At 30.3% G+C, this 26,885-nt stretch overlaps 1 protein-coding gene and 1 long non-coding RNA gene across 2 annotated transcripts; one reads left to right on the plus strand and one right to left on the minus strand.

Annotated features, from left to right (window-relative positions):
• The first annotated feature begins 14,763 nt into the window (after nt 1-14,763).
• Nucleotides 14,764-16,010, plus strand: LOC105781809 (transcription factor MYB106). The gene is made up of 3 exons (XM_012606333.2): nt 14,764-14,966; nt 15,088-15,217; nt 15,290-16,010. The coding sequence occupies exons 1-3, from the start codon at nt 14,825-14,827 to the stop codon at nt 15,957-15,959; spliced, it is 942 nt and encodes a 313-aa protein (XP_012461787.1). The 5' UTR covers nt 14,764-14,824; the 3' UTR covers nt 15,960-16,010.
• Nucleotides 16,011-16,630: 620 nt separating this feature from the next.
• On the minus strand, nt 16,631-20,400 carry LOC105784511 (uncharacterized). The gene is made up of 4 exons (XR_001130551.2): nt 20,019-20,400; nt 19,842-19,914; nt 18,688-18,821; nt 16,631-16,995 (listed from the first exon to the last, which is right to left on the minus strand). It is a non-coding gene; the product is annotated as an uncharacterized LOC105784511 (long non-coding RNA).
• Between the last annotated feature and the right edge of the window lie 6,485 nt (nt 20,401-26,885).

Consider the following 26,885-nt stretch of genomic DNA (forward strand, 5'->3'; position numbering starts at 1 on the left):
CCTAGATCGTCACAGAACTTGCTCCAATGACGGATACGGGTTGGGGGTGTTACACAATTCATCCATTGTAGTCTTTTAACTATCAAACTTGTTACCATATAATCATTCAGAAATACCATTCAAATATAACTTTTAACTACACATTACCAAGATACCAAATATGCATTACATATACCAAAACATGTTCAACATTTGCAAAATAAGTGTCCTATATACATGCCACAAGTAACCACAATTGAAGACTTCAAAATCTACTTATGTCAGATGGTGATAGGTGTGATCTCCATTGATTCGATCGACACACCCTGATTATTCAAAATCTACAGAACATAATAACAGAAGTAAGTATATACAATACTTAGTAAGCTCATACAATTAAATTTAATAACTTACCTTATTCTTTTAATAGATAATTGCAAATAGCTATTCAAACTAATATCCTTATCATGACAAAGTTCAATAATTCATGATCAGTAAATCACGATCATACAGATAGTTAAAATTCATATTTTTGTCTACGTTAATAATACATTGTATATATTTTGATTTTTCGATGGAACTTTGTAAAAGAACTCAATACACAAGTGCGAAATCATTTAATGCTCGTTCAAGCTAGTCGGGTACAGAAATGCGTGTGTCAGGTTACCCCTCAGGGCTAAATCATTGACAACACAAAAAAATAGCCTGGCCAGGGCTATGTATTCATGTAAGGTTACGAGTCCAGACTAAAGCTTTAAAATGACAACAGATTACCAGTCCAGTCTAAATCTATGTCACATGTATACCTGAGTCCACAACAAATGCTGAAGCTTGGTCCAGTACGAGAATCATTCAAAAACCTCGTGTAAGAGACTTTTACTCAGTCCATAGGAATTATCTCAGAATTTGATTTATTACCACATAGTTCGATTTCCACTTCAGCAGTTTATATACAAATATTTGACAACATTTAATAACGAATTGTAACTAAAGAAGATAGTATAAACTTACCTATCAACTGATTCAACTAACAGGGACTAATCAGTAATTTTTCCTTTTCCTCGTACGTCCTCCAATTGTTGAGATTCTTGATCTAAAGTATGGTTTAATTTAATTAAATCAATTCAAACCACATAAACAATCAAATTTATGAATTTAAGTCCTTTTAATCACATTTTACAAATTTACCCCTAAACTCTACCCAATTTAGTCCCTAAACCCAAAACTATCAAATTGAACACAATTAAGCTTAATCCAAGCTAAAAAAATTTCCTATAATCCTACAACAGCCCATATATTTCTCAATTTCATAATAATTCCATGTAATTTTACTAATTTAACAAGTAAATCCTTAAACATCAAAATCACTAAAAACTACTTTACAAAATAATCCTATTTAGCTGTCAAGCTTACAAAACTATCATAAAACTTCAAAAATCTCACAATTTCAACAATAGCACATTTTAAAATGTTTAACAGTTTAATGAATTAACACCTGAGTTAGCTAGATTAAGCTCCAACAATGTCAGAAACATAAAAATTACTAAAAACGAACTTAAAAATCATACCATGCATGAGAAGAAATGTTAGCTGAAAGCTTGCTACCTTCAAGCTATGGAGTTTCGGTTCTTTATTCTAAGTGAAAGGAAAAAGATGATGGCTATTTAATATTTATTATTTTAATTTTGCTTATTAATTAATTTACTGGATTACCATTTAACCATTAATCATATCTCATGTAATTAACCACCAAGACCGTCCACTAATAAAGAAATAGGTAAATTAATCAATTAATGCCTTCAAGTCAAATTTCTAAAGTTATTTAACACCTTTAATTAATAAAAGCTAACTTTTGTAGCATTTACAATTTAATCCTTTTTACTTAATTGATTAACTAAACGTTAAAATTTCTTAACCAAATTTTTATTTGACACTAATAATTACCTGTAAATATTAAATAAATAATATTTATTAACTCACTTGTTGGAATTGTGGTCTCGAATCACCGTTTTTGACACCACTAAAAAATGGGATGTTACAATTACATCGGCCACTGAAATGACCTGGCAAAATTATCAGAGTTTTAAAAAAAATTAATTTTAAACATTTGTTTATTTTAGAATATTTTTTGGTCTCTTTTAAAAAAAAACTCAAGAATTTAAAAAACAATTAAGTTTCACATCTTCATTATAACAATGTTTATTATTGAAAACTTAGTTGAAAATCCAAATTAATTTCTAAACAAAACACATTTACAATTTAGCGCTAAAAAAGTGATATTAACCCAATTTTAATAAAAACCATGTTTCATGCATAAATAGATAAAATTCATAATCTAATAGCCTAAATTATTTAAATGTCATGCATGCTTAAGTAAAAAACGTAAACTAAGTCCCATGCCATAATAATAATATAGTTTCAAATAACCAGAATTATAAAATAATCAGTCTAAAACACTTTTATATCGAAATCAATATTTTGAACCTAGTCCACGTCCTAACCTTGTGAGTTATTCGAAAAGAAGGAAAATAAAAGGGGTGAGCTATGAAAACTCAATTTGAGTTCCATCACAAGACAACCAAAGCAACCGATAAGCATATTAATTCAAATTGCATAACTTAAATCAAATTTAGCAAATTCAGTATATCAGAATAACATAACAGTTTTCACAATGTATAAGTAGAACACATATACCATATCATGTCGGAAATTTTTAGAATTTCAAGCACATGTTTTACGGATGCAAACATATTCAACTTAAGAGATAAGATCCTACCCCACCGCTACACACCGTACAAGTTCCCCAGAACTCATCCATCCTACACACTGGGTTGTGGAGAACCACCAAATGTTGCAGGTTAATATGCTGCCAGACGGCTGTGAATACACAATATTTTTGCAGATAAAAGCTGTCAGATAGTATATGGATGAACCACCAGAGTTGTAGATTTATTGTCTGCTAGAACTTCTTCATTACAGATCATCCCAACCCATGCAACAAAATAAGGCATACTTAAAATAAATCATAACAGAACAAATATTATGATTAAAAATAATCAAATATTGTAGCAATAAATATTCTTTCAATCAATTAATTTAATGGCAAAATCATATATTCTACAAAAGTCGTAAGTATAGATACAATAAACATGATTACTGACAGTTCATGCAATTGGGTATATATTCAATATTAATACAATCATTTAAATCAAGGATTCCAACATTATTCATACTATCAAGAACTTAATTGCATAAATTAAACACTAAAAATAGTTCGAGAACCATTTAGAGACTAATTTGCACAAAACATAAATTCTAGGCAAAATTGTAAAATTTAATAAATAGGGGCACATGGTTGTGTGGGATGGCTTAGGCTGTGTGGAAGGCTTGCATGGCAATGTAACAAACTGAGGCCGTGTGGAAAATACAAAAATTAAGCTACAGGGGAGACACAGTCATGTTGCCAAGCCGTATGGAAAGGTCTAAGCCGTGTAGGAAGCAAAAATCCTAGGGTTTTAGTGGCACATGGTCGTGTAAGGGGCCATATGGTCCACATGGGCAGCCCACATGCTCGTGTGGCAAGCCGTGTGGTCTAAGCTGGGTTCAATTTTGTCTCGATTTTCTCATAAAAGAACACACACTTGACTTGCGGAGTCTCGTACAAGGATCCTCATGTCCAAATCTGATATGGGATATCTACAACGGGTCTTTCGATTGAAAAAAATGCAAGAATTATTGTCGATGCTCAAGATTTATTGAGTTTAAAAAGATTTTCGGGAAAACTCATAAAATATTTGAAATTGATTTTGGAAAATTGACAAGGACGATATTATACCAGATTTCCAAGGTTCTACGAAATTAGAAGTAGGAATTCTTACTAATCTTGGCATGTTAGAAATGGATTTTGACGGCGCTACACTAAAAAAATATGAAGAACTGTTGGAACGAGGCAGAATTCAGGTTTGGGATTCAACAAATAAATTTCTAGCAAATGAATATTAATTTTATGAAAAGGAAAAGTGGGAAATAAAAGATAAAATATGTATTTAAAGAATAGAGAAAAGAAATTCTAAATAGGGTTGAAAAAGGTAATTGAAATTCTATTATGTTTAGGAAGGGACTAAATGGCTAGGTTAAGCAAATCTTTAGGGCCAATTTGGTAATTGAACTATTTTTCGAAATCAATAAAAATTGAAGGAAATTGACGTATATTAAAGTCTTACCACTAAACCAACAAACTCATTCTTGGTCATTTTTTATCACATTAAATATATATGCTAGCTTGAGTTTGTTCCTAGTTGTTGAAAATAAAAAGAATGAGACTTGAACCTTAACTCACTAGGGAATTGACTAAGCTCTCTTCCATCTAGACTAAGACTCAATTCTTAATAATTTTATTCTAACCCTATATTTTTGGGGTGTTATAGAATTAATAATTTTATATTTGAATTTTGTATATATGAAGTATTATTTAAAAACATTAATAAAAATTATTGGAATTGTTTATATATAATATAAAAATATTAGAAATATATAAAATTACTTTTATAAAATTATTGAATTTTTTCAAATTTTTAAAATTTTAAATAATTATTAATATATTTTATAATTTTTAAATTTTTTAGTTTTGAAGTCTTCTAAAACTAATGTGGACAAATGGTTGTTGAATTCAAATGAACTTGGACAACCATATATCCAAGTTCATTCTAGATATAATTTTTATTAATTATTTTTAAAAAAATTATTTAATTTAAAAAATAAATTATTTGTTGATGTAGCATGTCACGTCAAGATCCTGCCACATGTCATCTCCTAGTGTTGTCACATTAGTCACGTCAATGTCTTTAATGGTCAAACCGATCAATTAACGATTTTCGGTCAATTATTTCTTGGTCATTAAGGACTCAATAGGGTGTATTTCTTTTTTTAAAGCTCAATTGATTTTTTTTAAATTTTTTACTATGGACTTTTTTGACACTTAAACCATTAAAATGAAACTGTATTAACAACACCAACTGTATTAACAACACCATTTATGAATTTTAGTTATATTTAAATATGTAATATTTTAATATTTGATTTTAAAATTAAGTCAGCACATACAGTTTTATCAGAAATCAAGGGTATCAATAGTTTTATTATTTGGATTCTCATTTTAAATAAGCAAATATAAGTATAATGATTAAATTTATAAAATTAAAGAGAAAATATTAAATTTTAAAATTCAAAAGTATAAAAATTAAAAACATAATTAGACCTTTATACATCGAAGCAAGCTCTGAAAAAAAAATCAAGTGTTCCTGATATTCCCTTTTATGTGTTGTACAAAATTTTCAATTTACCTAACAATCTCCAAACATTTTACCTTTTCCACTATTAATTGTTTTATTTAGATTATATTCGTAAATATAATGCAAATATAAATATATATTTAGATAATTACAACATAAAATTAAATTTATATAAAATACAGTAGATAAAGAATTAAAAAACCCGAGATAAAATAAAAAATTATTGTAGTAAAATCTATACATGACATACATATGATAGAATTGAAGATTCATATATAAAAATTACGCATGATAATATTACAATTAAAATTTTTTTTGAATAATTTTATTATAAGTTTTGATCATATATGCTCTTTTTGACAAAATGCCTAGAACTACCCATAGCCCCTCTCCAACCCATAACGCAACCTCCCCAACCCGGCATATACGTTAAGCCCAAATTCGAAAGATTACATTGACCACCGACTTGGCCTACCAAAACTATCAGAGTTTAAAAACAGTTGTTTAAAATGTTTGCTTTAAGTTCTGAAGAAAACTTAGCGTGTTTAAAAATGATTACAATTTAGTTTCAAAAATTGGTTTGATCTTAAGGATTGTTTTGCAAAAGTTGAATTCTAGTTTTATACATATATTTATTTATTTCAAACCTCATTTATTTAGTCATGTAGCGAAAAAATTATATTTAACAAAGTTTTAATGAAAACATGTTTTATGCAAAATTAATTAAAATCCATATTTTGACATCCTAAAATCAAATTAAATGTCACGCATGCTATATAAACCCAAAAATTAAGTCTCATGCCACGATTTAAAATAAAACAATACAGTTTCTGGATAACAGAATTTTCAAATAATAAATCTAAAATATTGTAATAAAAAAAAATCTGAGTCGAGGCCTTCCGGATGCCGTGTCCATGCCTTAACCTTGCGGGTTATCTGAAAAGATGTAAATTAAAGTGGGTTGAGCTTAAGAAGCTCAGTGCGAGTCCTATCATAAGAAAATCAGTGTAAATAGTAGATGACACATACAACATAACAATTCTTTGAGCAGCCACACTGATATAATGATTCAGAGTATTGGTTCTTTAGATCAACACATCAATATAATAATATTTCAAAATTTGTAGTTTTTGTATACACATGCTCATGAATGGTGATGCAGTTTCAATTTATCATAATAGATCTTATCCAACTCCGTTACACACCACAGTAGTAGTTCCCCAAAACTGCTTGTAACATCCCAAAAATACGACTAAAAGAAATAGGGATAAAATTTAGATTTTTATTTTCAAAAGCATAGGGTAAGAGCATTAAAATACCTTAAAAATTATTTTTGCTAAGGAATTGACAAGAATGAGTCTATTAGTTCAACGTTAAAGCCTTAGCTTTCCTCTAGGTTCTAATTTTGAAACCCCTTATCTGCATTCAACCAAATCATTTTATTTTTCTATTTTTACCCCATGAAAGTGCTAAATTTTCAAAATAGCCCAACCAAAAACCATTTTTTTAAATTAGTCCTTATTTTTAAAATAGTTCTAATTCTACATGAATTCCTAAAACCTAATTCAATTAGGGGCAAATAGTTTTATAAATAGGAAATCTTTTCAAACCCTAGAATTTTTACCTAGTAAATTTTCAAGAAAAACACCCTCAAGATTTTCTCTTTCTCTACCATTACCAAATCAATTTTCAAAGAAAAAGGATTTAAGGTTTTCAAAATCATCCCTCTCTAAGTAGATTGTCAATCTTCTCCCTCAAATTAAGGTTTTTGCGTCTTCAGATTAGGTGTGGGATCTAAACTTAAATCTTTACGTATAATTAAAGTAGTAGAAAGTAGAGAACTTGTATAGGCAAACACCCTAAGAGAACTCTCATGTATGTGCGAGCATGTGATAAAGCCCTTGTGTAAGAGTCTATGCGCAAGCCTTGTGTGCAAAACTGGGAGCGAGCCCCTGTGTGAGAGATCCTCGTATGTTGAACCCTAAGCATGTGAGAACCCCCTCTACTATGTGCGAACCCCTTGCATGTGTGAGCCCCCTCATGTGAACCCTATAGGCGAACCCCCTATTGGAAACCCATATGCAAAATTATATAGGATTTATTATGTGAACTCCTAGTTAATATCTTCGCGAACCCTACATAAAAATCATGTGAACTCTATGTATTTATACATGCGAACCCTACATGTACTGCCATGCGAACCCTAGGTTTTATTCATGCGAACCTTACATGATTATTTATGCGAACCCTATACATATGTACATACGAACCCTAGGTGATTAATATGTGAACCCTTTATTTGTACTATGTGAACCATTTATTTGTACTATGCGAACCCTATATTGCATAAAAACCCTAAACATTGTTACATACGAACTCTACATATTGTTAGATGCGAACCTTTCATGTTGTTACATGCGAACCTATGTGTCTATATATGTGAACCATACTTATACAAACTGTAGTATGCGAATCCTACAGAATAATATGTGAACCCTAACATGAGTAGGTCTGCGAGCCCTTATGTGCGAACTACTTGCATGAACCCTACTTGTATGAACCTCTAGGTGTGAACCCTACCTGAGCAAACCCCTAAGTGTGCAAATCTATATGTGTAACCCCTGTAAGTGCAAACTCTACTTATGTATGTATTAGCCAAACTAAGCATGTTAAATCACATGAGAATGTTGTATATGTCATACTATTTTAATTCGCATAAATTAATTACTGATGTGAAATTGATGAGAATAAATGCATGAACACATGTCATTATATGATTAGTTTAAGATATCAAATGTAGCATCAATTGAAGATAAATAGCATAATATGCTAAGTATATGTGCATAATTATATGAAAACAGGTATGGAGGAAAAAGGGTTTCCGTAGGAGATAGTGACAATTTAAGTCCATACCGAAAGATAATACTGCATGAAGTAGGCGACAATGTCATCAAAACCAGATTAAACCGGGATGGTAGTTTTAAAAAGCCATCAAAAGTGAGCAACCGAGATGGTAAGTTGTTGTAGTAAAAGTCATCGTCACAGATGACAAGTTAACGACCATCTTCACCGTGAAATCTGAGATGATTAGTTATTGACATGTGTTTTGGAGTGTCGAGCAATGCTTAAGGGCAGATAGGATTGATAGGTGGAAAACTAAAATTATAATTGCATCGCATCATGAGTATAACTTATACATTGTAACAGTCTGGTTTTGACCCTAATCAGGACAGTGGTTTTGAGACCACAAATTTGAGTCAAAAAAATAATTAAATATTATTATCTGTGTTTATATTATGTGAATTGATATCTGTGAAATTTTCGTGATTTAATTTTATCATTTGAGTGTCCGATTTAATAAAAGGACTAAATAGCGTAAAAAGTAAAAGTTGTTAATTATTGGTTAAAGTGATAAACAGATTTGTTTTTTTAATTGGAGGTATTTATGTTGCAATTATACCATGATAAATAGTGATGGCCGGTTTTGGACCTAAAATTATATAGTTTACTAATTAAATTTACAAGGTTAAAATGGTAATTAATATATTATAATGTAATTAAAATAAAACACAAATTACAAAGCCATACATTGTTCATATTTTTGACCGAAAATACAAAAGAAATAAAATAAGAAAAGCTTTGAACATTCGGCCTTGGCTTTTCTTGATTGAGGTATGTAATTGTTTGGTTTTTGATAATTTCTACGTTTTTGTGATTGTTGCTTCGAGTACTACAAAACGCATGTCCTAATTTTTGAATTTGATGATGATTTTGTGTTTTTCCATTGATGATAGCTTGTGATTTTTGTTGTTTGATGATAAAATATTAAAGGTATGTGATAGATTAAAATGTTTTGTATTGGAAATTTTGATGATTTTGAGTAATTAGGGCTAAATTGTAAAAATAATAAATTGAGGGACTAAAATGTGAAATAAATGAAATATATGGACTTGTATGGTCATGGGGTAGATTCGGCTTAGGCATGGGATTATGAAATTTTGCATATTTTGTGTTTTATACAATAGGGACTAAATTGTAAAAAGTGTAAAATGTCAGGGGCAAAATGGTAATTTTCCCATTTATGTGTTTTTAGACTAAGTTGAATAAAATGGTATTTAAATAAATTTAATTTGAATATGTTTAGATCAAGAACCAAAGAAAATAGATTTGGATCGGGGGAAAACAAAAATAATTGCATAGTCGTTTATTTCCGTCCGTTGATATCCGAGGTAAGTTTATAAGCATTTAAATGTTGTTAATTTTGAATATATGTAAATTTTATATGATGAACTGAATTCTTGATAAATATATATGTGATGGTCGAATGTCTATAAGCTTGGTAGCTATGCTTACGAGTTTGATACGATCGAGTTATGATATCCAAAAGTCTTGTACGAACCTTAGGAATAGCTAGGATACATATGTCATGACATAGGATTCTGTTATGTGTTATCGTGTTAGGCCATGTCTGGGATGTTGGCATCGACTTATGACTTACGTGTAAGACCCTGTTTGGGACAGTGGCATTATACGAAATGTTCGACTTTTCGAGTATCCTTTTTAATTCTGAATGGTTCAACGGGCAGTGATATGTTAAGATCGAGTGTAAAATCAAGTTAGAAATGCTCAGGTATGTACTCATACTAAGTTATGAAATTAAGGTAAGTTGAATATTTGAATTGATGATATAAAATTTTACGTAATATGAATTATGTGATGGCATATTTGAGCATATATGTATTCGGGCTATTGATGTATATGTATTGTGGAAAGTAATGGTTAATTATACTAATGTTTACATGGGTATTCGACTAAAGTAGAATTTATGTAAAACCTATATGTTTTGATATATGAAATTAAATTGGAAATGTACACGAGTTAATAATGGCTTATTTCGGTTTGAATAGATGAAGTTTTATTTTTTTGTATATGATTAAATGTTTTCATTGCTTATGACTTACTAAGCTGTGAAAACTTACTGTGTGTATGTTTGCTCTTTGTTTTATAGATTTTGGAAGTTGGTTATGACCTCAGGGATAGTCAGAGAAGTTTATCACACTATTGACTGTTTTCGGTATTTTACTAAGTTTGAATTTGAACTTATGACATGTATAGTATAGTTAAAATGTTTGATTTTGGGATATGTAATTATGAGCCATGCGAAAATGGCTTATTACTTTTGGTTAACCGTAGTTTCTATGCTTTTGATATAATGGATATATTAAATGCCTGAGTTATATAGTTTCGGTCATGGTATATACATGTTTTGGCATGAAGTAATTATATATGGCTTATGATTAGTTCATTTGGAAAGCTTGATACATGTGATTGTTGAATGTGTTTGGGTTATGGATTGTTAATGACTTATTATAGAGATGCATAATTTGAAACATGAATCAATTTGAATATTGTTTATAATGTAAATTATGTATTTGGCCATGTCATGAAATATAAGTTATGGTTATAAGTTATTTATGATTCGAAAATGGTGTTGAAATCATGTCATTAAGTGATTAGTTATATGATAATATTAATTGTGGTATTGGACATGTGTGGACTAAGTTAAGCTATGAAAATTTGATTAAAGAATGTGTTTTTTTTTTGTGTGTCGGATTGAAATGGCATGCTTGCATGGGTAATTTGGTTTAGAAATGATAATTAATGCGCATATGTATATTCGGCTAAGGCTTTGGTTTCATAATGGTAAGTATGTGATATGGTTTGTAGCATAATTACATAATCATATTATGTATTGAATGTTGTCATGATTGATCGAATATATATTCAATTGATTGGGTTGTGGTTAACTAATTAGGTACGAAAGTATAAGTCGATGATATATTCGACAAATGATAAGTAAAATATTTATATGCATATCCATGATATGCTTTGATGTGGTTAGGTATACAAATGTCATAATAATAGATTCATTAGCTAGTTGAATAAATGTTATATGAAAGTTTTATTAAATGACCAAATATGAGATATGTTAGTTTAGTTGTGTGAATGATATTGGGCATGGTTAAAAGCATATAGAAGTGGTATATTTTGATTCGCTAAGTACAAGGACATTTGCTAATGAAAGTCAATTGAACATTATAATGTCTTAGAAATAAATGTTGTAATATCGCACTTGGTTTATAAAACAAAATATATTTGATTATAAACTAGGTATTCGAATATCATGTATGTAATGTTTGTATGTTTTGAATATTATACTTATTAAGTAAAGTAGTTTAATTGTGAAGCGTGAATAGTTTATGTATTAATGGTAATGAAGCATGGTTGGGTTTTAGTTGGTTAAGTGATTTATATGTATAATGATTTATATGAATGTGCTTTGATTTATAAGCCATGTGATATTGTTTATTAAATATAAAATCATGTGTATTGATGTGATTGTATTACGAAGCATGAAATGTAATGAATGCCTATTTTGAGCTATGTTCTGTTCGGTAATGCCTCGTAACCCTAATCCAGCAACGGATACGGGTAAGGGGTGTTACATACATGCATGGATTTATTTTATATTTATTATATTATGCTTAATTTGCTATTGGATCATGAATTGAATGATTTACTGTTTGTACGATTATATCTGCTGGTTTAAAAATTAGACTCACACTAAACTACCATAAGCTCACTTCCTTTTTTTCTTTACCTCTCAGGTAGCGCAGAGAACTAAGTCTCAGAATGGCATCGGAAGAACCTCAGATTAGCAACTTGTTTTTCTTTATATTTAAAAGTTTTCATTAAATTTTTTTCGTAATCGTTTTATTTTTGGGTTGTAATTATTAATTATTCTTACTTTTATATCTTAGGTTTGGGATTGTTTAGCTCATCTATATTAAGCATGTTAATTATTACTTTGATATTTGCATGCTATTCGATTTAGAAAACTATTATTTTAAATGTTTTCCTCTACTTTACAAAATACTTAAAGTTTTGATAAATATTTTCTTGAAAACCTTAACCATTTTCAAAAAGGACGATAATAATATCATACTTAAATTTCTAAGAAAAGTCAGCTTAATGAATGAATGTTGTTCTAAAAGCAAAATATCTATTTCCATACAAATCAATGCAAGTAAAAGAATGGCTTTACAGGATCACTTTGGTGATCAAATGTAACGCATCGTTTTGGATGGACCAGTAGTAATAAAAATTGTGGATGAACCACAAGATTTTCAGATAAAAAGTTTGCAGAAAAGTTATCAATACGTTGTGGATGAATAAGTCATCGTTGCAAATAAACTACTCATACTTCCTCGTTCATATCATCCCACCCCATGCAATGCAATATAACATGTTTATAACAAATCAATACTAAAGCAATAGACATGCTTATCATGTATTCGGTTTAACAATATCAATAGGCATGTTGAACATGCAATCAGTAATAGAGGCAGTAAGCATGTATTGTTTACATATCATGCATATAACAGTAATAATTCAGTCACTCAAAGCATAGATTCCAAATATACATATTATCAGGGATTCAATTGAGAGTAATAAAATTCTAAAAATAGTTCGGGACTATACAGGGACTAAACTGCACAATTCACAAAATTCTGGGTATAATTTGTAAAATAGAGGTCACACTAAGGCCTAATCAGTTAGTCTATGTCTTATTTGTTGGTTATTTTAGACACTTAATCGAATGTATTTTGAGGCATATTGTTCGAAGTCACAAAATTAAAAAGGGAAAAAGTGGCTCGAACCTAAGATCACAAAGGAAGGGCGCTAACTCTTAACCATTGAGCCTCAAGCTCATTTCTTGCTTAATCTTATTTCTTAACCATATATATTTATTCCGGGGTGTGACTTTACCCTAGTTTGCCAAAAATAATAAAATAGGAGGAAGGGAGCTTAACACTTAACCATTAGGCCTGAAGCCTATTTATTATTTAACAAACACATAATGATAATTTTATACATTGGGACGTGACCCGTTTTGGTTTCACAAACTTGACAAAATGTGGCACACCAAACCCGACCGGGACGGACCGACCCAAATCTAGAACGTTACATTAGTCACTTACGTGACCTCTGTACAACCACCAATCACACCACATAAATTTATGTACATGCATATTCATCAATCATATAGTTCAAGGTAAATATGACTCTAAAAAAAAAACTTTTGCAGCATTACTCTTGATCAGACCAACATCAGGGGTGAAATCATGATTTAACATTCAACATAAGTAACATTCATAATTCAACAATTAATTCATATGTACAGTATAAAAATTTAATAAGGACAATAATTGAAAGGAAATACTAGAATTGATAAGTAAAGCTCATTTTTTAAAAGCAAAGTTTAAGGACTAAATCATAAATTTAGTAAAATATTTAGTAAAACCTTTTTATAAAATCAAGAGTAAAATTATGGAGTTATCCATATAAGACTTAATCATGCAAATTTTCAAGTCATTTCATAGCATTTAAGGACTCCAATTGTATAACATAAAGATCAGGACTCAATTGCAATGATAACAAACATGCTCAAAACCTACATATGACACATTGACACCAATCCACACATACTATTTTGTGTTTTCATGCCAAATTTCCTATTCTAACATATCGTATATCATACATAGATCGTACAGATCATGCTCAATTACACTAAAACATATAGTAACATACTTTAACATTCGAACCAATTAGCTATACTAGCATGTTAACCTAAAGTCACAATCTATATTACTCAACATGTCTAATTTGCATCTTATACATTTCTAAGTGCATTATAGGTTCATACCTTACCATTTGGTCATTTTAAGCTTGTCTCAATGTTTAGCAAGTCATTCAAGCACCTATAACAATAATTCACTAAGCAAATGCATATCATCCATCATGCAATCAAAGCCTAACAATCATGCGTATTCAAGCTTAAATCCAATTAATCAATCAACAACAAACTCTTTTCTTCTAACCCCATTTTTAGGATGTGACACATAAATAGGAAGATAATGTGTCTTTCTACATTGAAAACAATGTCTATACCAGTCGAGTTATGTTTCAATCTGCACAATTTAGATATTTAAGTATAAAAATGTTTAGGAAGCAATATTCATGGTAAAAAAACAAAACAAATGTATGGGAAGCAATATTCACGTGGAGGTAAACAAAACATGTGTATGGGAAGCAATACGTGGGGGTCATTAATGTTCACCAAGTAGTTGGACTAATTTATTTACACTTCATTCATGCATTAATTTATAGTTATTCCTCTTGATTTTTGCCTTACGAAAGGGAGAATTTATTGAAAAGTACATTATTAAATGTTAAAGGGGTTAAAAGTATAGTTTTATTATTGTATTATTTTAAAATTGTTAAAAAGATTAAATTCAAATTTTATTATTTTGAGGGATAAATAATAATTTCAGAAATTTTAAAAGTATTAAAATTAAATTTATCATTTTGGGTGATCCCCTTGCCTATATATTCGCTCCATTTCACCCATCACTATCACTCTTCACTTTCAACCGTTGTTTCAATTATTGGGTACAAGATTAACGTTCGATTTTGTGCAAAAGAAAAGAAAAATGGGGTGGCGGCTGCCGTTTAATGGGCATAAGGAGGTGGGTTTGAAGAGAGGGCCGTGGACGGCTGAGGAAGACCAAATACTAATGGCTTACATTCAACAGCATGGCCATGGTAACTGGCGTGCCTTGCCTGAGAAAGCTGGTGATTGTTTAATTATATTATTATTTTCCCACTCTTTAATCTTTATATATTTATATATGTTGTTTGGTTGTAGCTAAGGAAATGGATTGAAAAGATTTATATGGATTTTGTGTATATATAGGACTTAAACGATGTGGAAAGAGCTGTCGATTGAGGTGGATTAATTACCTAAGGCCTGATATCAAAAGAGGAAAGTTTAGCTTACAAGAAGAACACACCATTATTCAACTCCATGCCCTTCTTGGAAACAGGTAAAGTATATTTTGTTATTAATGTTGCGATTGAGCCAAATCATGATTGATCATCTTCATGTATTTATTTAGGTGGTCAGCAATGGCAGCTCACTTGCCAAAAAGAACAGACAATGAGATCAAGAACTATTGGAATACACATCTCAAGAAAAGGCTGATAAAGCTTGGCGTTGATCCCATGACTCACAAGCCTCGTACAGATGCCTCAAGCTTCCCATCTGGTTCAAACTTAACCCACATGGCTCAGTGGGAAAGTGCTCGGCTGGAGGCTGAAGCTAGGTTGGTCCGTGACTCCAAACAGGTCATCCCAAACCCCATCCACCCAAAGAACCACCTTACCCTCAATCATATTCAGCTCAGGCCCAGGTGCCTTGACGTACTCAAAGCATGGCAAGGCGTAGTTGCAGGCATGTTTGCCTTCCCCACCCAAGACCTTGGCTCCCCAACTTCAACGCTTAGGTTCCCTGCCATTGGACTGAATGCCACTAGCTACACAGATGGTGAAATGGGGTTTGATGATAGTTTGAAATGCATTGAAAACTCGAACCAAATGAAAGAAATTGAGGAAACAATAACGGATGGCTGCATTGATGAATGGTTTGAGGACTCATTTAGGGTAGGAAATTATGAAAATGTACCCATGGCTGTCGGCAGTAGTAATTGCTGCGACAGTGTATTCGATTTGGTGAATTCTTCACCATATGGCTTGTCTATGTTATATGATCATAATGTCATGAAATGAAGTTCAACTTTAATGCAAGTTAAGAAAACATTATTAAAAAGAAAAGTTTAATTATGTGCTACCAGTCCCTTTACTCTTCACACATTGAAATTTAGTCTCTATTTTCAGTTTCATGATTTAGCCCCTCAACTTTTTTTTATTTAATATTTGAAGTCCAATTGATGAAACCATGAAAACAATTCCGTTAAATTGTGTACTGTTGTCCAAATCTACAAAATAAAATCCTACTAAAAAATATAAATTTAATAGATAGCAGTGAGTATGATTTTATCCATAGATACTGGTAATAACTTTATTTCTTAAATAAAAACAAGTAAAGTAAATATGATTGGGGTTTCCTAGAGAATCAAAAACTAAAATTAAATTTAAAACTTAGCAAAGAAACCAATAATTAAAATTGAAAGAAAATTCAATGAGATAAAGCTTTATCTAAAGGTAAATCTCCATTTGATTTACAAGTTTAATGATTGATTCAAAACAATTTTCAATGTTCTTTAATAAATTAGTTATAGTTACCAATGTAGTGCATAACAACCAATCTCCCATTACCTTGTTGTCTGTCAATAACCAAGAAGTAGCTCATTCAAATTATTTCTCTTATCAATAAACAACCCTATAACTTAGTGTTTAAGATTTAACTTATATATAGTATTAATAACAAAGAGCCCTAATTCTTACCAATAAATGCACACTAGCGGAGTTTATTTAGATTAGATTGCATACCCACACAACATTAATTGCATACTTTGACATACACAACCATGCTATTCGTCACTAGTATTAGAATCGATAAAACATTTATGGATTTAACTATTTTAATTAACAAGGCAAGTAATCTAAGCAATTAACAGGGCACAACGTTGGGGCTTAAGGCAGGGTGATAGAGCACATGTGTTCGCATGCTAAGGGTTGTGCAATCCAAGCTTGGGCGCTGGGGCTTTGAGTTGTGCCCCACACATCCTCTTTCGACTCTCTGCATTTTTGCTTGGTTTTTCTCCCGTTAGTCCTTGATCTTGCTTCCCACACTTGTATGCACCTAATTAAAGTCATGAAAATAATAAAATAATTATTTATTACTAAATAATATAAAATCAAAGAAAAAATAATAAAAAATGCTAATGTATGCAAATGTAACATTAAACAGGCAATTGAAGCTAAGACATGATGTTTCAATCGGTGAAAAGTAAAGCAAATAGGGTCTAAAATACATGAATTATGAGTACTTATCAAATTGGATTATGTGTCATTTTAAATAAGAAAATATTTGGTAATGTGATTAATTTTAAGCCACGTGAAAACTATGAAGCAAAATGAAAAATGAAAAATAATTAATCTACAGATATGATAAATCAACTTTGCTTAACATTCATTGTAATGACGGTTAGAAACAGACAACGCAAAAAGTAAGAGCATAATAGAATTGAAACAACTGATCTTTGTTAATATAGTTTAGACACAATGGTCTTATATCTGTGGAGCCTCGCCTAATGAATGGTTTTATTCAGCAATCGTCTAAATCACCTATTGGCTTAAGCATTATCTACCCTTACACAAAGAAGTAATTGCATCCCCAATATCGACCCCAATTGTAACAAATCACTCACCCTGAATACCTTAAATACAATCAATAAAATCTTCAAAGAATACCTAAAAGAGTGCCACAGAATAATCACAAGAAAACACTACAAAGCTATCAGCAAAGACACTCCTAAACTTGCTCTTCATGTGCGACACAAAATAGCCTATTTACAAGCCTCTTCAAGTGGTCAATCAATAGTGTTTTGATAAGATTTAAACTCTTATTCAAAAGCTGAAATTGTCTCATTAATTATCCTTAGTATCTATCATATAAAAGTCTTCCATAAATCAATCTTCCAATTGTAACACTCCCATTCCATCACTGGGTCACGGAATCGAAATGTTACATTAGTTGTCGAAGCAAAAACAATCAAATTCGATTAATTTAAAACATTCATTTTGTAACTTCCCCAACTTGACCCAGACATTATGACCAGACTCTGAAGGCTACATTGGCCACCGAAATGGCCAAGTAAAATCGTTCAGTTGAAAACCTTTATTTTTACCAAGTTCAAAAAAAACTTATCGTTTTTGCCTTGGTTTTGCTAAAAATGTTAGGTTATTAGGTCGACTATACTTAAAGTCCTTTTTTTAATAACTTGTGATATTTGAGAAAAACGTAGTTGATTTGTAACATCAATTTGCCTTTTCAAAACTTGTTTCTTTATTATGCAACGGAATATTGGTAAAATCATCAATTTTACTCTAAGTAGAGTTTCATCTGATTTAAACCATTTATTAAATACGTTTGGTTTTTAATCAAAATATCATGCATGCAAAACCTAAATAAAAAAAAAGAAAAAAATGAACCCACACCACAGTTCAAATTTAACTTATTACAGTTACAAATAAAAAATATTTTTAAAGGGAAAGTACTTTATTTACAAAAAATACGATGTTTGAGTTAAGTGCTCCGTATGCCATGTTTAAACTTTGGGGTTAAGGATTACTTGTAAGGATTAAAATATGGGGTGAGCTTGAAAAAGCTCAGTGTGAGTCTAACATAACAAGCAATATTTTTGCATTCATTCAAACAATCACAGTAGGGCACACAACCAACAATATCAATGTCCATAGTAGATCATGGTAGTTCATTAAACAGTGTATATGAATGGGCATGTCTAAATGTAAAACAGTGTAAAGGTCTTACCCATCCATTCGCTACACACCACGAGTTCCCTTGAACCCATCATCCGAACACCAGAAATAGTAAGAGTCGAAGCTCGTTGTGGATAAACCACCAGTAACAGTATATAGTTGAATTGTCAGTATATTACAGATAAGCTGCCAGTAAATTGTTAATAAACCGTCGGTACTCCATGGAACTTCATAATGCAGATATATTGTCAAAACAATAATGTGGATGAACCACTGGTACTCCACAGAACACCTCCATCACCCATCAAACCCAAAACCAATGCAATGCAATATGTCATGTAAAAAGTTGAGCTATCATGCTATAATAGTATCAGTTTCAATACAGTGGCATACTTAGCATGTATTTAATAAAACAGTATCAGTGACATCTTGTGCACGCATTCAGTGAGAACAGTAACATTTAGTGGCATGCATACATACAGTCAATATGCAATAAGCCAATGACATGCTATACATGCATTTAATACACAATATGATAGACAAGCTTACATGTAGTCAGTAATCAGCAACGATTATCATGTTTAGTAGTACAAGTCACAAACTGGCATGCATTTAGCCAACCGATAAAATAGATCACACAATCGTTTACCTCTCTTGTAGGCCCTATAACATTCGACCATTTACCAGTGGATCACTTAGTGCTTTCGGCCATCTCACAACAACTTACCATAACCAACCACTTCATGGATGGCACAATGCCATTCGGCCATGCATCAAATTCACACACCACATTCAACCAACATTTAAGCAATCATACAACCATCAATAATCACCAAAACACAAATAATTTAGGAACCACACCTTAATTACGCAAATACATAGCACTAATGCAAATCCGCAACTTTCACATTTTAGATTTGGACAAATCTAGGGGTGGGTTTGGATGGACGATTAAATGCGGTGCGGTGCGTTTAGCCTACTTTTTGTCTCATGCTACAGTGTTGCTACAGTATCTAATCTCACCGCCACCGCAGTTTTTACAGTAACCGCAGGTAAACACACCGCTCATCCAAACTCACCCTAGATTTGATATGTACATAACATAAAAAATACAATTAAACCAGTGTTTGACACCCCCTAAAGGGTTCAGCCAAAACAAGGTTTAACAATGGCCACTTAGATCCGATTCTTGAGACTAGTACTTACTCTATTTTGGTTAAACAAGAGATGCAGAACACCCTATGATGTTATAGATGATCTGAGACGTTTGAATTTGGTCCTTCAATAAAACAATAACACACAAAATTAGTATGTAAAATTCGACCAAAGCAAAGTGAAAGGAAACAAACAACTAGCCTAGATCTAATTAAGATCCGCACTTACACTTCACCCAATTAATAGATCTGTGATGTATGTCGATCATAGAATCGGAAAACCACCAGCAATGGCTAAGGGGGGTTCAACCAAAGGGAGTGCAAAAATTAGCAGTAAATATAATGAAATAAGATGAGAAAATAGGGCCTAAAGAAGTGGCAACGCAAGAAAAATGGCAGCAATGGGGCGGCAAAGAAGAGTAGTAAAAATAATGAACAAAGGGTGAAAGAGCGGAGGGAAACAATGAAAAATGACGCCACTAATGGAGGAGGAGAGAGGGCACAACAATGGTGATAAAAATAGGTTAATGAGGTGGCACAAGGAGGAAGAAAATAGAAAATTTGAGAAAATAGAGAGAGTGGAACGAAAAGGGAGAAACCAAATAAGTAAAGGCTGACAAAAAAGGAGAAAAATAACATTTATACCTAGGGTTTCTAAGTAGGGACACAAAATAAGGTTATGAGCAAAATTGCACAAAATAAAAATTATACAAGGGAAGGGATTTGAACTTGGGTTTCAAGGACAATTTTACTAACACTTAACCCTCAGATCAGTAACTTATTTCATTTTACCATTATGCAAAGATAACATTAGAAATTCGGGATATGACACATTTAATTAAATTATGACCATTACACGTATCTTACATGTCTATGATTCATTTTTGAGTTTTTATACGAACTTATTACAGTTCTTTAAACGATCTAACATTGAACAGAGACTAAAATGTAAAGTTTTCTAAAATTTCAAACCGAAATTGCAATGGGTTCCACGTTGCAACGTCACTTACTAACTTGAACTCGTCGCGACGTGGTGAGCTCGTCGTCACGTCGTCAACTCTGTTCCTTCAATCTCTTATTGCTTTAAGTCATGCTTATATATCCTAATCCAACCAATTTAATATGTCATTCATATTTGTCCATTTTCAATCTCAAAATCATAAATTGTAATATGATACTCCATTAAATATAGCTAAAATTATAAATTTTCCAAAATGATTAAAATTTTACAAGTGGGTTGATTAAAAATCTCAAACTCACAACTTGGTTTGCCTTTTTATACATACCATAGCTATTGCCAAAATGTACCAATCAATCTATTTTTATGCAATACCTCAATTTATCAACTAAAACTTCATTAATACTTCATACAACAATTGCTCACTTAATGTCTCAACAATACATTTAAACTTTTCTTATATATATATATATGTAATTCCTTCACTTATAACAACTTCTTAATATTACAACTCTTCTATTATTTTCCTCCTCCTCCTCTCCATTCCACATCCTATAAGTGCATGTGTATATATGTATATATATGAACATTTGATTTTGAGTATAGTATGCTTATATGTAACATTAATAATGATTTACTAACTACATATTTTTGGCAAGGTTGTCCACTTAAGTAGCAAATCACTAAATTATTTATATCTTGGCCTAAAAGTTCAAAATTTGGTTGCTTTTGAAACTAGACTCAATGAAATTTTTACCATAAATATTTCATAATTTCCACTTAAGCCAATTAATATAATATATATTTTTAAAATTTTCCCCTATTCTGCTACTAAATAACTTTGACCATTCTTCACTAAAAATTAATTATCTTTCAGTATGAGATTCGTATAATGTTTCTGTTTGTTTCCCTTAAAAGTGGACTCATCAATATTTTAAGATGGTAAATTTCATCTCCTAAACACTTACGACAAGGTCATTGGACAAGTACTGACCGAGTTACTTTCGTAATTGTATGCCATTAGAGAGAGCTCAATCATGATACTTTGGTGGAATGACTCCGTGACTAAATGAGTTTATAATTAATAGGCGAAAAGCTGGAACTTAATTATAAATCATTTGATCCCTAATCACATATATCCAATAGGTCCCTCCGCGAGCTTGCTTAAACTAAAAATGAATTGCATATTGAATCAAATGAACGGAAATAGATAGAAATGAAAATGTTAGAGAAATGAGAAACTTTTGGAAATGAATGTGGTTTTCTCTAAATGAAAATGAAAATGACCTAAAAATGAATTTATGGTTTTCAAAGTAAATGAAGTTCAAAATGGAAATAAATTATTTGGTCATAATAAATTGTTGAATGTAGAAATATTAAATATATTTTCTCATAGATCGTCATCATTTTAATGTAATTAGAATTGAGTTGAGAAAATTATTTAATTGGGAAATTAATTTATTAATTTGATATGTTTATTGTGGGGAATAGAAAAACAAATATCAGATTAGATTGAATTATAAAGTGTTGAGTTAAAAGTCCAGGAAATACTTGTAATTGGACTTGATATTAGAGAGACCCAAAAGCCTCTCATGTTTAATGAGAAGGATGACAAACCTAGTTTGTTTAACTAGGTTTGTCGCCCCATATACTCCTTGTTAGACTAGGAGTATGTTTTTCCTATTGAAATGGACTTCTACAATTCAACAAGGATTTTACCTATTCTCATTATAAATAGTTGACACCAATAAGGCAAAATATACAATTTAAAGGTATTGTTACTCTGCCCGAAAATAGTGAGAGTTTATTCTCTAAGTATTAATTCTATTTTCCAAAATAACAATTCTATCAGTTTCTATTGAGAAGAGATTGTGCTTTCACATTGAAAGTAAAGAAAACTATTTCTAATTTTGTGTTTGATTCGAATCGTTTGAGCGCACACTCAAAGTAGTTCGTGATACGAGAATAGCGAAGAAGGTCGTTCGGTTGAAAGCAAGAACGACAAGGATCCGTTTAGCTGAAAACTTAGGTGCGATTTTGGTAAAGGGTTTATATATTGCATACACACATGATAGGACTGAAGAATCATACATCATAATTATGTATGGTGAAATTTGAACCTAGGTATTGAAGTATCCAGGACCATTGCCTTAACCAACAATGCTAAGGGTTCATTGGAAGACTTCAATTATTAAATTGAAGGGGTAAAAAGATTAAATGCTTAGGATTAATAACAAAAAGATTAAATTTCAAATATATGAAACGTAGTTAGACAAAAAAAAAAAAACTGCGCAAGCAAATATTGGAATATTCGTATATTAAACAAATCTGTCCTACAGGCCTGTGTAAATTTCGACGCTTCAATTGAACAAGTTTTCTCAATAATTTTGTAGAAAAGTACATGCAAAGATGAGGTTCGAAAATATCGATCAACTACACTAACATCCAGCCAGCTTGTGAGTTACCTAACTGAGAACAGACAGAGTTGCATAAGGGACTGATTCGCACAAGTTCGAGACAGACACGTTTAAGAGCAGAGGTGTGTCAATTGTTTCAAAATTACCAGAAATATGATTCGATGTTAGGTCTCAAAATATTGTAAAAGAGTTTAATTAAGTTTCAAAAATAATGATTAATGCCAACAGCATGGTTAAGATTCCTTTACTGGAATCTCAATGATCAAGGTTCAAAATTTGTTGATGTATTTTTTTTACAATTTGTAATTTGACGGTGTATTAAAATTTTTATATATTAATTGTACCCATATCCACGTGTAATTTATGGATGGAAAAGTAAAAGCTATACACGTGTCATCTAATGTTAAGTTGTTGTCATATAAATAGAGTTCTATAAGGGTTGTAAGTAAGGGTAAAAATTCGGTGGAGTAGAGTAAAAAAATTTTGAGTTAGTCGAGTTGATGAATCTTATTTTAACAACTTAACTTAATTTGAAATTTTTTGAATTGAATTGAATCAAGTCAAAAAATTTTGAGTCAAGTCGAGTCGAGTTAAAGAATCCTATTATTTATGCTCAATGTTACGTTTACATAGACCAATTATTTAACTAGTAGATGAAGTATAAGATTATTTAACTACATAAATAATATAATGGTTTTGCCTTTTAACTTAATTGATAAAAATTTATCAAAAGACGTAGCTTTATTCTTTCTTATTCAAAATTTAGGATAACTTAAGTTGTGTAATTCATATTCAAGTTAAATCGAAAAATTTAATTTTTATTCAAATTGATCCGAATAACTCGATTAACTCAAACTATTTAATTCAAAATTTAAATTTTTATCAAAATTTTAAATTAATTCAAAATTTACTCACCTCTAATTACAAGCCTATTAATGTACTCCTCTTTATCCAATTTGTAACTTCACCTCGTATTAGAAAATGATATAAGAGTATATTATATATTAATGATACCCTAATCTACTTGTAATTTATGCAAGAAATATATATATATATATATATATATATATATATATAAACGTTTCATCCAGTGTTAGGTTGTTGCCATGTCAACAGGGTTCTGTAACGGTGATAAGCCTTTGGAGTGGATTGGTGCAGAGAGGAGTAGTACATGTACCTAATTGCAGGTTTTCTTTTTATAAGTACCAAATTGCGCATTTAATGAAAGTTAGGGGCCAACTATGACATAATCATTCTAAGAATTTAGTCCATTTAATTGTTTGATTTAAAATTAAAATTGAATTCTTGTAAAAAAATTAATCATATTATTACTTTATTTATGTTAAAATTCAACATAAGTTATCAATTGGACCTAATTTTAAAAATTAAATGTTTAGAATGCTATGTATTCAAATTTAATAAAAATTTATTAATAATGTTATTAATTAGACTTTAATTTTAAAATTAAACAAGTTGTTGAAATTAAAAGCAAATGAATTATATTTCAAAAGTTAAAAAAATATAAAAACCAAAGGGTATAATTGAATCAAAACATTATGTTATACTCATATTGTTTTGAATAAATGTAGAAGATGAATCGAGATGATCATAAATTGATGCTAAAACTTCAAAGCTCCTAAATGAAACGTGTAATGGAAACTAGATAGTGTGATAAAACACAAATAGGAAGGAAAGAAGAGTTAAATAGTAATAATAGTGAAAGTTCAAATCTATCCTTGATTTCCATGTCCCCTACTAAATATGGAACTACTAATTTTGGTATTTCAATTTTCAATTCACAATCTCATCTCCACCTTTAAATTATAAATGACAATTAATTTGAAAGCTTTCTCTTCCATTATGAAATCGCAATACTAATTATTGAATTAGCTTTATATAGGAGTTTGATTTCGATTTCTAAGAACGTGAAAGAATTAGATAACAATACTAATTATTGTATACGATTTGATCATATTCGCCACGATGATAGCATCATAAATCAGCTATGAGTTATGTAAATCAGTGCCACATTAAGGCACAATAAAGGGAGTATATGAATCCTGAAAGATGCAAGTAATAAGCTAAATGTTGATTCAATTGGGACCATGATTGCCATTGCCACCGCTTAGTACAATTTGTCGGTATTCTACTCTACACAAATTCCTCACAATCCACTTTTGGTAAACACCGTAAAACTAGCTTTAGCTTCACACCAACTGGAGCTGGCTTTTGTAATTAATAATTTTTCTTAAAAAATAAAAATAATAAGATTGAAAAAAAAAAACCCTTTCTCTTCGACTCTCATAATTGAAACTGTGTTGCTTGCACTAATAAAAGCCAATGTTGTGACAAATTAAATCATATTATTCAACATGTGTAGCTAATTTATATTTATATTTCCTACCAAAAGAATAATTTATATTCAATGTTCATTAAGGCTGGAGTAGTACTGTAATTCATTTCAAGTGTATAATGATGGTGGAAAACGGAAAACAAAATATCATAAATATATCTTTCAATTCAACTGTAATCCTTTTCTGTTGATTAATTTGCAAACCTACTTTTTACGACATTCACTGTGGTTTTATGATGAGTTAATACATATTCAATTAGTAGCTGATCAACTCTATTTAACATCCTTTGCTAAATATTTCTTTTCCTAATTCAAATTTTGATCTCATTAGAAAAATATTAAATTTTAAATTTAATTATTTGCTTTATTTTATTCATACATATATAGATGAAAGTATAGTAGAAGAAATTTTCGTGTTACGTGTCAAATTAAAATTATCATGGGTCAAATTGGAATTATTATGGAGTAAAATAGCAATATCATATGCTGATCATAATTGTTTTCTCAAATTAATTTTAATTAAATAGGAGATAAATAATAAAAATTATATTATCACTAATTAAAATAAATAATTAAGGGATAATATTAAATGATTATTTTATCTCTATTTAATTAAATTAATAAGAGATAAATAAAAGAATTTAAATTGATCCACGTGCTTTAAATATGACCACGTTAGATATGAGTTGACATTTAATATTGTCTAAGTTGACTGAAGGATCTCATTGATATGATAATAATATGTTAATGACTTAACTAAAACATTCTAAAGTTTAGGGACTAATGTAAAATTTAAACTATAATTTGAGGACATCTAGTGATTAACCCTTAAAAGACATATAAAGCTTTATTACTAATCCACAAATTTTATCTATAAAGATATAAATATATAATTTATATATAAACTTTGTTCTAATGTACATTTTGATACATAAATTTTGATTTGGTGCAATTATGCACTTGAAATTTGAATTGCAGTTCATATATATATATATACACATGAAATTTTGATTTTGATTCAATTGTGTACATTTAAAGAAATAAATAGTTACATTTATTTTCATATTGAATTAATATAATAGTTTGTATATGCAATATATCAACATAAAGTAGTGCTAATTTAACAATGCCGTCAGTAATTTCTAAAAAGTTGAATCAAAGCAAAATTTTGATGTATAAACTTGCACAAAATCAAAGTTTATGTATGAATTCTTTTAGAGAATGAGATTATGAGAATTTTAAAATTTCATGTTTATATCTCACATTTTGTAAGCTATGTATAAGTTATCTCTAGATTTTATTCTGATTTAAGTTTCATTATATATAGGTTCTATCTAGATTTATTTTAATATAAATTTATGCATATTT

The sequence above is a fragment of the Gossypium raimondii genome, chromosome 13, assembly GCF_025698545.1.
Source record: "Gossypium raimondii isolate GPD5lz chromosome 13, ASM2569854v1, whole genome shotgun sequence".
Taxonomy (NCBI): domain Eukaryota; kingdom Viridiplantae; phylum Streptophyta; class Magnoliopsida; order Malvales; family Malvaceae; genus Gossypium; species Gossypium raimondii.